The following is a 12,549-nucleotide window of genomic DNA, read 5'->3' on the forward strand; positions in this document are numbered from 1 at the left end:
ATTTACATCCAAAATAAAACATCCAGTTTAGCACATATTGAAGCCTGGCTGGAAGACATATCAGCTTGGATGGGAGAGCACTACCTCCAACTCAAATTAGCCAGGACCAGTGGCGGTTTTAGCTGTATGGTATTTGCCCTGAGCAAAACCCCTATTTAGCGCCCCCAACTCCAACCCTCCCACCCACCATCAGAAACTCAACATTTTGCATTTGCTTTAATTTGCTATAAAAACAAAAATAAATACAGTATTTAATCACAAAAGTAAATTGTGTTTTAACTAAACAATAAAAACTACATTTCCATTAAACCTGTATATTCTTTGATGTACAGTCATCAGTTACATTCTAAGAAATCTGTCCTGCGATGCTTCATACTGATGACAATAAGACCACTGATGTGTTCTTGTGACATGCAAACCTCTGATTTGAACTGCACTGAAATACAACAATGCATTAAGATACTGTTTAGCAGTCTGACACCCTATATTGAAGGTAAACACATGTGATTATGCAGAATTTAACATTTAATGTGGCTAAGTGGTTTTCCTGTGGCTCAGTGGTTAGAGCGTGGCGCTAGCAACGCCAAGATCATGGGTTCGATCCCAGGGGACTGCACATACTCAGAAACACATGTATAGTATAATGCAATGTACTGTAAGTTGCTTTGGATAAAAGCCTGCCAAATGCGTAAATGTAAAATGCAAACTTGGCTAATTCTAGGCATACGACCCAGTATACTACGGAAAAAAATTACATGATATCAGCAAAACCTAGATGTCTTGTAATTTGGCCTTTTATGCCAGCATTGGAGACTACTGACCTCAGGTCAGCACCTAGTCAATACATAAGGGATATTTTATATAAACGTTATGCATATTACACTCATAGTGACATGAATGATAGTTGCATCCATAGGCCAACTTGATTTTTTTGCACGTTTTTGTTCTGCATTTTTTCTAATGTGGGTAGCTGAATGCCTTTTCTCATCTTTAATGGTTTTGTGTGTTGGTATTAGAAGTTCTGCCGTTCACCTCCCGCTGCGCCCCTCCTTCTCGCACTTTTGAACGAAATGTGTTCGGGTAGTGCTGCGCAGACCGATCAGCAGCATACATCAAAGCATCACGAGAGCAATACGAAAGAATACTGCGCATTGTGATTTTGAAGCGCTCTTGCGCTACTTGATTCTCATGTGCCGATCAGTCAGCATAGCGCTGCCAGTAGTCTAACACACCTCTCTTGGTGGTGCGTGTAAGCTCCGAGTCCCGATCAGGTTTGATCGCACAGTGATATGGAATGATTGGCGTGTCGTGCAAATGAGCGGTAAAACGCGATCGCGCATTGAATTCCGCACTTTATTCAGCCGCCTCATGCCGCCCCCTTCAAGATGCCTCCCTGGGCGGTTGCCCACGTCGCCCATGCCTAAATCTGTCACGAAGGTGCATGGAGAAGAACCCAAATGCAGGCAGGCAATGGCAATGAAGGGGTTAATGGAATATATTTATTAAACAATAGGCAAAACAGAAACAAAACACCCACGAGGGGGGTAAAAAACAAGACAGGAAAAATAAACTAGACTGGACTAAACTAACATAACACTTGACAAACTAAACTAAACACTTACTAAGACTGGACTGGGATCTTTACACAGCAACACAGGATCACAGGAACACTGACTGGCACGATACACATACACGACGTAGTACAATCCACGAGCACAAGACAAAGAAACAAGAGGGTATTTAAAGGGAAGACAAACGAGGGATAATTAACACAGGGCAGGTGTGGGTAATAAAAAACACTCAGGGAAAGATAACAAGGAAACGAGAGGAGCGGGGCCAATGACAAGACACTGGAGAGAACGTATATTATTGTCAAAAGGACAATAATATGTTTCTCTCCACACATAACCAAAGACTTTGTCATGGCTCTGCTACAGGACCAAGAAAAACATGACTAAATGAAGCAGAGCCATGACAGAAGCCCCCCCCCCTTTAATGAGCACCTCCAGGTGCTCACCAAGGGGTAGACGGACGAGACAAGACAGACAGGACAAGACAAAACAAAGAAAACAAAATCAAGGGCAGACAAGACACAATAACCAAGGGACTAGGGTGAGACAATAAAAACAACAAACATGGGAGGGGGGAGGGACCAAACCAGGGCCCATAGGGGGCAGTCCATGGGGGTGGGGAGAAGTCCCAGTCCCCGGCTGCGCTCGAGGGCGTGTAGTCCTAGGGGACTTAGGGGGAGTCCTGGGAGGGACAGTCTTTGACCCTGGGATTTTCCCAGGGACCGGCTGGAAGGCCGGCTGGAAGGCCGGCTGGAAGGGGCTTGACGCCGGCTGGGACGCCGGCTGGGACGCCGGCTGCACCGGACTGGATACCGGCGACACAGGACTGGACACAAGACTGGACACAAGACTGGACGCCGGCTGCACCACCGGACTGGACGCCGGCTGCACCACCGGACTGGACGCCGGCTGCACCACCGGACTGGACGCCGGCTGCACCACCGGACTGGATGCCGGGCTGGACACCGGCTGCTGCTCCGGCAGGGAGGGAAGTCCGCGCTGCCCGCCGCTGCCTCTTTCTCTTCAGCCGAGCCACCCGTCTGGAGGTCGGCTGAAGGAAAGAGGCAAAGGGTGCGGCTGGCTCCGGCTGGGACTCCTCAGACGTGGAGCCCCAGGACTCACGTCTCCCCCGCTTCCCGCCGAGGCTCGCTGGCGGCGGAGAGGACGGTGTGGCGATGCCCACAACCCCGATCCGCAAGGGACCGTCCTCGGGGATAGCCGCCAGCCCCGTGAGAGGCTCCGCCATGGACACTCCCCTGGGCTCCTCACGATTCATCGCGAGTTCGACCTGGTCCGCGAAGCCCAGGTGTCTCAACCGGCGCATCTCAGCTGGCTCGAAGGGTTCATCGAGGCAGCTGTTGAAGATTACCTTCAACTCTGCCTCGGTGAACCCCGAGTAGCGCGCGGTGGACAAGAAGTCCATGGCGAAGTCCTTCACAGGGGTCCCCCTCTGGCGGAAGCCGAACAGGACGTGAGCCTGGCGGCTCCTGTACGCTTCGTCCGACTCCATGCCTGCTGGGTTCGGTGGGGGCTCGTGGATTCTGTCACGATGGTGCGTGGAGAAGAACCCAAATGCAGGCAGGCAATGGCAATGAAGGGGTTAACGGAATATATTTATTAAACAATAGACAAAACAGAAACAAAACACCCACAAGGGGAGTAAAAAACAAGACAGGAAAAATAAACTAGACTGGACTAAACTAACATAACACTTGACTAAACATAACTTGACAAACTAAACTAAACACTTACTAAGACTGGACTGGGATCTTTACACAGCAACACAGGATCATAGGAACACTGACTGGCACGATACACATACACGACGTAGTACAATCCACGAGCACAAGACAAAGAAACAAGAGGGTATTTAAAGGGAAGACAAACGAGGGATAATTAACACAGGGCAGGTGTGGGTAATAAAACACTCAGGGAAAGATAACAAGGAAACGAGAGGAGCGGGGCCAATGACAAGACACTGGAGACAACGTATATTATTGTCAAAAGGACAATAATATGTTTCTCTCCACACATAACCAAAGACTTTGTCATGGCTCTGCTACATGACCAAGAAAAACATGACTAAATGAAGCAGAGCCATGACAAAATCCGCCACTGGCCAGGACGGGTAGGCCTATTCTTGTCGGTCCAGTCGGCCCTACAGTGCTGCACAATCTTACCATCCAGGCTCAGAAACTGTAACACCAACCAGGACAACCAGAAACATCATGTATAATCTTTGACAACTAGCAGACCCTTGCTGGTCACAATGCAAAGACAGCACTATCATGCAGATTTGCAGATGCAGATCTAACTGACTGCTAACAGAATTTTTCGAACTAAATTCTGCACAACTCCTTGTCTAATCCTGTGTACTGTAATTTCTAGACTGAACTATTGCAATGCTCTTCTAGCCGGACTTCAAATGTGGGCAATCACACCTCTACACGTGGTTTAAAATTTAGCAGCTCGACTAATCTTCCAGAAGCCCAAAATTAAGTGCACTTTAATTTAGCACTGTATTTTGTACAGTTGTGTTATTTCACAGTTTGATATACAATACATGTAATACACTTACAGATATGGGAGGCAAATCCTGCCAAATTTAAATAAATAAATTAAACGATGAAAATGAAAACCAGATTAGCAATTTCATTATACACAAATGCATGCACAATATGTGCCAAAATGAAAAATAAAATGAAATTATTTTATTTTCATTTTCATTTTTACACTGACAATGCGTTGTCCCTGTCAAATTGAAAAAGAAAATACAATTGGTGATTTGACATTTCATTTTCACTAAAATCTCGAGGCAAGACTGCCAATATGAAAATGAAAAGGCAAATGTGAAAAATAAATTGTAAAAACATTTTTTACAAAGGTTTTATTAATGTTCACGCAACAATACTGACACAATTCAAATTAAAATGTAAACTTTGATTTTCATTTTATTTTATTTTCTCTTCTCTTTTATTTTATTTTCGTTTTCATTTTCTTTTTCACGGTCATGCAAATTACATGTTAATTAGTGAGTGTGGACGAGCGTCTGTATTACTGGGAACGCCCACAAAAAACGTCATATCCGTTTATTCGAACGAACGTGTGTAGACCTTGTCAGGCGCTTGGCCTTAGCGCTTTGTAATGATCACGATGACTGTGCCTGGTGCAATACCGAAAGTTGTTGTGTGGTGTTCTGCATCTCTGATAAGTTAACAGACGAACAAACTAAAGCATTGGAGAGCCCATATCTCTAGCGTGCCCTGAAACATGCCGGAGCGCGATTGTCCCCACTCCGCCGCTGACCTGCGCTCACACTGTACATTACCATCCGCACCCGAGCACGCTATCATCATTACACTGTGACTGCTTTTAAGAAAACATAAACAAAGCGATCTTTCTCAGCACAATAGAATCCATCGTAGTGTTCGGTTTGAGGTTGATAAGATGTGTTTAACCTCACGCGCGCTGTGCGCAGACCAATTCGCTTATGGTATCACAAGAGCGGCTCATATGTGTTTAAATCAGCCCCGCGTACTTCATTCATTATGATTATGAGCCAATCGTTATACAAAGTGCTGCACTATGTTATGAATGCATGTTTTAAATGATGCGCCTGTTTAAATTCCTTGAAGTTCAGCTGTCATGGCAAAAAACATCTAATACGCACAGCACTATTAATTCATTCGAATGGTTTTTTTTGTCCCACGGCGCGGTGACACAGGCCTGCACTTATAAGTGTTGTAGGTATTAGATGTTTTTTGGTATGACAGCTGAACTTCAAGGAATTTAAACAGGCGCATCATTTAAAACATGCGTTCATAACATAGTGCAGCACTTCGTATAACGATTGGCTCATAATCATAATGAATGAAGTACGCGGGGCTGATTTAAACACATATGAGCCGCTCTTGTGATACCATAAGCGAATTGGTCTGCGCACAGCGCGCGTGAGGTTAAACACATCTTATCAACCTCAAACCGAACATTACGATGGATTCTATTGTGCTGAGAAAGATCGCTTTGTTTATGTTTTCTTAAAAGCAGTCACAGTGTAATGATGATAGCGCGCTCGGGTGCGGATGGTAATGTACAGTGTAAGAGCAGGTCAGCGGCGGAGTGGGGACAATCGCGCTCCGGCATGTGTCAGGGCACGCTAGAGATACGGGCTCTCCAATGCTTTAGTTTGTTCGTCTGTTAACTTATCAGAGATGCAGAACACCACACAACAACTTTCGGTATTGCACCAGGCACAGTCATCGTCATCATTACAAAGCGCTAAGGCCAAGCGCCTGACAAGGTCTACACACGTTCGTTCGAATAAACGGATATGACGTTTTTTTTGTGGGCGTTCCGAGTAATGCAGACGCTCGTCCACACCCACTAATTAACATGTAATTTGCATGACCGTGAAAAAGAAAAAGAAAACGAAAACGAAAATGAAATAAAAGAGAAGAGAAAATAAAATAAAATAAAATGAAAATCAAAGTTAACATTTTAATTTGAATTGTGTCAGTATTGTTGCGTGAACATTAATAAAACCTTTGTAAAAAATGTTTTTACAATTTATTTTTCACATTTGCCTTTTCATTTTCATATTGGCAGTCTTGCCTCGAGATTTTAGTGAAAATGAAATGTCAAATCACCAATTGTATTTTCTTTTTCAATTTGAGAGGGACAACGCATTGTCAGTGTAAAAATGAAAATGAAAATAATTTCATTTTATTTTTCATTTTGGCACATATTGTGCATGCAGTTGTGTATAATGAAATTGCTAATCTGGTTTTCATTTTCATCGTTTAATTTATTTATTTAAATTTGGCAGGATTTGCCTCCCATATACAGAGGGCAAATAGTTTGCAGACAATCATATAATATAAAGCTCATAAACAGCTTTGTACACACATTTGAGAAATAAATAAATAAAATCTCTATTATACAGAATGTAAAAAAATGCAATAAAATATAAATAACTATATCACATTCATCAGTTTGAAAGTTAACATAAATAAAAATATGGGCTTAATCCTAGTCCCAGACTATTTTAAATGTTAGAGTTGCCTTGATTAAAAACAACTTTCAGATCTTAAAATATATCAATGCGATTGTTTTGTCTTGATATGCACACCAGTAATATTTTTTTGTGAAGTATGTTTTTAAAACCAACTTAAATACACTTATGTAACTAAGGCCTAATCGTGGTTTAAAATAATGCCTGTCCGGAACCCAACACCCCCTCCCCAAAGAGAGTTAAAGACTGTGGTTCAGTTTTTGACATTAGTCCGTTATTTAAAGTGAGGTTTGCGAGGCAGGAAGTGTGTGCAGGCCTGGTGTGGGGCCACCCTGTTACCCCTCCTCAACTGTCCTTGCTGTGACAGCGCCAGGTACAGCCCTGGATGGGGCAGAGAGGAATAGGTGTTGTGGTGATTTTCCTCCATGTGCTCTTTAAATAGACACTCATTTGAAAACTCTTTCTACAACAAAGAAATATAATGATTGTTAACATATTTTTTGCAAACATCTAATTATTTGAGGCTGATTTTAACATTTCAAATAAATAAAATGATTATTTCAGATAATTTCAAATAATTTCCTTAAATATTCAATATTATAATAGATGACATGTCAGATAGTATGATGGAATAATAGATGGCTTCTCTCACCATTCCACGAGCATTTCCTTCCTTATTCATGCACAAATACAGCTCACTCTTGACACCACGGATACCCACAACACCAGGACTCATGGCAAACACTCTTAGTAAGTCTAATAGACAAATAGGGAAATATTTAAGTGATACAATGTTTGAAAGAGTTTAAATGAAATAAAAAAGAACGACATAAGCATAAAATCTTTGTTTAATAGAGAAAGAAAAATAAACCATACTGTATTCAGATGGCTCATGCACACCCCCCACACTTCCGTTCTTCAGAATCTGTAGATGGAAACCAATTCCAGCACGGCAATACAGAAGCTGATGTGTGATGAGCTCTCTAGCTGGATTAATTGACAGAAAATTTAGATTTAGAGGCAATATAATAAAATCTGAAGATTTTGGCATATGGTTCAGTCACTTATGAAGTTAAACTCAGATGAGTGGTTCAGGTCTTGTATCACTTAATAGGTGGATTTACTGCGATAATTACTGGTTGATTGCACATTATTCTTATCATTAACACATTTCATGAAACGTATTAATATAAAATATAGATAATTTTTTTTAGTCAAAAGTAGAAAAAGAATATTGAGCATGAATACACATTAAAGTTGTACAGCTATGTAGTAAATTGTTTACATGGGAAACAGTAGAAAGTATAGTTTAGCTATATTATTTTACAAAGAAATTGAAGCTCAGAATGCTGTAACTGACTAATTAGAATCAAGCACTCCAATGAGCCATGTAGTATAAATAAATAATGTGTTCAAGGGTAAAATACCAGGGAAGTATCTTGTTTTCTTACCCTTGAACAACTCTCTCTTATTCAAGTTAATAACACTTTCTACAAGCTATACTCCCAAAGCAAACACACACATACCACTTACATCAGGGTTTACTATCAGTAAAAAGTTCTTGATATGCGTCAAAGATCTGGCCTTGTGTCTTTGACTAGTTTCTTTGATATAGACAAGACCTAATACATGCATAAAGAAACTTATGAGCATCCTGAATACTGAGTATTGTGGTTGTAGTTGCATGAGATCGTTGCCTCTGTGCCAACGACACAGTAACACATCTCATTGGTCCAAATTGTGAATGTAGTTGCGTTAAAAACTGAATGACATACCAGTCACCTAAAATGTGGCTTAAGCCTATTATAAAATTATCACATGGTGCCACTGCTCCCCCGGTACACAATCAAAACGGAAATGTGATGTGAAATGGAAAAGTCCATCCTATAGTTAAGCAGTAACATACTCGTGGCTTTGATATACTCCAAACAGTCACAAATATATATGGTCATTGTGGAATGTGTTTAACCATGACAGGCATTGCCCCTTGTCAAATATAAAACTACGTGTAAAGCACTGAGACAATCAGTTACTATAAAATTAGACAAATTTTTCATAAAGGCATTATTTTATTAGGCAAAATCCTTAGAATATTGAAACAAATTTAACAAAACAAATCTATTATACTGTATGGTTGCAAAGCTTTACTGACCAATCATCAGCATCCAGAAGTGAAACAGACATCAGATTTTTTTTTTAAATAAAAATTGTCATTGAAATTAAGCTTTAGTATTTTTAGTGTGTTATGTACAATACGAATGCCTATTAACATTTTTATGATTTTATTTGTTTATTTTGATTAAACAAGCAGGTAGATTTGTTACAACTACCAATTTGATCTTACCTTTCTCTCTCATCTTTGTTTCCATCATTGAGAGCAGCCACATGTGTCTTAGTCGGCCTACTTGATCACCTGAGAAATCAGTCTCTTCCTTTGTGCAGTCACAGATCAAACACAGTGACAATATAACAGCTGAGCATAAAAGCATCCAGCGGAAATACATCAAGTCAACAACTTGTGTTGTGTAGTGTCGCCACGTGAACCACTTTGACATGCTGTCAACCTGTGAATCTGCGATATTGAGGCCCTTTGCCCAGTTTCCTTCCTGAGGCCACCAGTGCATTGGTTCGCATAAACTGTAGAGCCTCTTTTAACTGTGAACTTTGCTGAACAAAGTGTCCTTCCCTCAACATAAACAGAGTTTCCACTACAGGGACAGTGTGCCTCCTATATCTCCATCTTTTGTACATATATCTTCAGCTCTGATACCCACACCAAATGAACAATCAGAAGAGACGCACACACAGGAAAGAACAAGCGTGCCCACACTGATAGACTTTAATGTTTATATTAACTCAGAGTGACATCTTATCTGATGTGTACTCATCTTGCATGGTAAGTGATGTGAGCTGATGTAAGAGACATAAAAACGTTCAAGACAAGGCTAATTTACGTCACCAACAACAAATGGAAACTTTGGGCATGCTAAAAAAGCATTACTATCTACAGACAACAGTTCTATGATATGGTATTAAATTTAGCTACATGAATACAACAAGTGTCTTAGCTGCTGTGAGTAATCTGTCTGGAAATGTAGACAAAATAGGGTTAAACTATAGTGGCCTACAGAAGAACTCTGGCAGGTACAATAATTAAATGGTCATTTCATTATTTTATGTTGACTTGGAGGATGTAATGATGATCACTAATAGGTGTTACAATGTACCAGCTTGTAGTTGTGTACAATGTGTGCAATCCAATTGTGTAATCCAGTTTTCTTGTTTTTCTTGTAAATTTGCAGTCTTGTTCATAATTTTGCATTTCACGATAAAAAATATCCAGTAAAAACAGGAATTTTCTGGCAGCTGGGGAAATAAAGTAAAATAAACTTTTTTTTCATGTTTTTCATTTAAACTATTTTTCTGTAATTTTACGTTTTTTACCTTATTTCAACAATATGAATAAACAGTAAAATTGTGTAAAATTACAGTTAATGATTACAAATAATTATGTTTTTCAGATTAATTACAGCACTCTGAAAACTGATAGTGTCAACATTTGATGACATTTGATTACATTTTCTATAGAAACAATTTTCTATAGCAACAACATAAACAAACGTTACTGCGCGTGCACGCTTCTGTGGTCCAAACTTAACTTCGGTACATATCTGCAAAGAATAGAAACCCTGCAGATTATTTCTGAAAACAAGAAAAATAAATAACAAGTAAATTACATTAGCTAGCAAGTTAAAAATATGTCTAGCCAGTATTATTTTGGGTACCAGTAGAAGAACCTTTACTTGGCTAAACTAAGAGGCTGTTTACACGAGACCGTTTTCAACGTAAAATGGAAAACTTTTTATGCGTTTTGGCTGTTCATTTACACGACAACGGCGTTTTGGGGACTGAAAATGCAAACTTTTGAAAAAGGGTCTCAAAGTGCAAGTTTTTGAAAACAACGGCATTATCGTATCTGTGTAAACTCTGAAGGAGGCGTTTTCCAAAAACGATGACGTCATACGCATGCGTATTACGCGTTCAGTCTATAGGCATGCACGAATATTCCCCAAACAATAATAGTGGGATCCATGCTGCTTGGTTGTGCTGTGTGACATACCCATTATCATTTCACCAGCAAAAATTATATTTACTGCACCACTACAACCAGTGGAGACAGTATTTATATACGAACATGACCCATTCAACAAATTGTTTATTTAATAAAATTAACGTACAGTAAAATTCAACTAATTGTTTATTTAATACAATTATTATACAGCAAAATATGAATATAAATGAATATAAATAGTTACTAGCCACTAGCCAGACCCATCAATAAACACAGACTTGAAGTTAACTTCGGGCCAGGCATGCACGTCCGATGAAACCGTGTATAGGGATTTTTATTTTCTATAGTAGGTTTCAATGATTGAAAGGCAACTTCTCTGAAAATGGGTAGACCAATGACCAAAAATGTATTTAATATAAGGAACAGCGCAACGGGAAAAACTAATGAAAGAGTGGTGTTGATTTAGCATTTTCTGCTATTGGAAGCGGTTTAAAATGATTATGCTGCATGTCAACATGTTGTTCTGTGTGTGGGATTGCACAATTTCTTTATCCAGTGGACTGTATGAAAGTGTTCTGATAATGCAAGAAGAGTCAAAGTCTGATGATTCAATAAATGGGACAGTTTCTTTGTTTATGATTTTGAGACGTGAGATGGCAGGGGGTTGACGTATGTGCTTCTTGTTCTCTAAAAGCACAAAATGTCTAAATCATGTTGAAGTAAGTCATATGCCTCATATCATTTTAGCTTTTAGAAATCAGAAGGAAATATGCAATACTGTGACATCTGCGTCAACACGTTTTATTATAGTAATAGCATGTTTTTATTTTGGATTGATTAACATTTGAAGAGTTAATTAGCAAAACTTTCTTTTTAATTTTCCAAAAATCATGTTTTTATTGTGTCTGTTAGCTGTATTTTTTTGGTTATTAATACTTAATCAAAACTACCAGCTGCAGTTTGACTGGTATTAGGCCTACTTGGAATGCACAATAAAAAACATAATTTTTATTTTACTTTTAAACTGAGTTATTTGTTTTTGCAATTGAACTCTTCATTTAGAAATACATGGATTCGATTTCGGTTCCCATAAACTATACCTTAACCACGTGTTTCTGGCTTTATTTGTGGCAAAACCGGTTTATTATCTGACTGGCACATGCAATTGTCTTCAGTTGTCATTGCATTTGCATGGTGCTTTTTCATTTTTACAGTTGTATTTGCATACCGTCTCTAACTGATGTGGATTCCAGGAGCTTGACTAATTTATATACAGAGAGTGAAATTAAAGCACTGAGTGAAATGTATAATTTCATGTTATAAAAAGTTGATTTTATAACACATATTCCAAGTTACTGCTTGGAAGAACATTTAGTTATGTAAATTATTTAATTATCAACCAGCATGAGTGACAGTGTGAATAATGCATTGTCTCATTCTTTAGCACTTTTTATTAGGTATGCATGAAAATGGGTTATGTGATGTGGGGTGTATCTGAAACTTTTTAATATAATGGATTCTGTGGTATATTACTTATAGATCATAGGGAGGGAAAATAATGAGGATAAAAAAGCTTTATCGGACAGACAGGTGTACAGGGTACTTAATATATATGTGATCAGTAAATAGATAACATAGGCTATATGAATGTGAATAATCTGTTTTCTCTGGATCATAAAGAGTTAAGCATGAGTGTTAGTGGAGCTGAACACGCGATCTGATTGGTCCACAGATTGGCAGCGTATTAAAGGGATACTGCACCCAAAAATTCATCACTCTTCTGTCATCATTTACTAACCTTTGAGTTGTTCCAAATCTGTATAAATTTCTTTTTTCTGATGAACACAGAGAAAGATATTTGGAAGAATGCTAATAACCACACAGATTTTGCCCCC

At 39.3% G+C, this 12,549-nt stretch overlaps 1 protein-coding gene across 1 annotated transcript; it reads right to left on the reverse strand.

Annotated features, from left to right (window-relative positions):
• Nucleotides 1–6,856: 6,856 nt before the first annotated feature.
• Nucleotides 6,857–8,969, reverse strand: fgf9 (fibroblast growth factor 9). Its single transcript, XM_057326744.1, has 4 exons — nt 8,927–8,969; nt 7,459–7,569; nt 7,235–7,338; nt 6,857–7,045 (listed from the first exon to the last, which is right to left on the reverse strand). Exons 1-4 carry the CDS (start codon nt 8,967–8,969, stop codon nt 6,857–6,859), a joined length of 447 nt encoding a protein of 148 aa, XP_057182727.1.
• Nucleotides 8,970–12,549: the final 3,580 nt, after the last annotated feature.

This window comes from Triplophysa rosa, unplaced genomic scaffold (genome assembly GCF_024868665.1).
Source record: "Triplophysa rosa unplaced genomic scaffold, Trosa_1v2 scaffold124_ERROPOS303670, whole genome shotgun sequence".
NCBI classification, from domain to species: Eukaryota; Metazoa; Chordata; class Actinopteri; order Cypriniformes; family Nemacheilidae; genus Triplophysa; species Triplophysa rosa.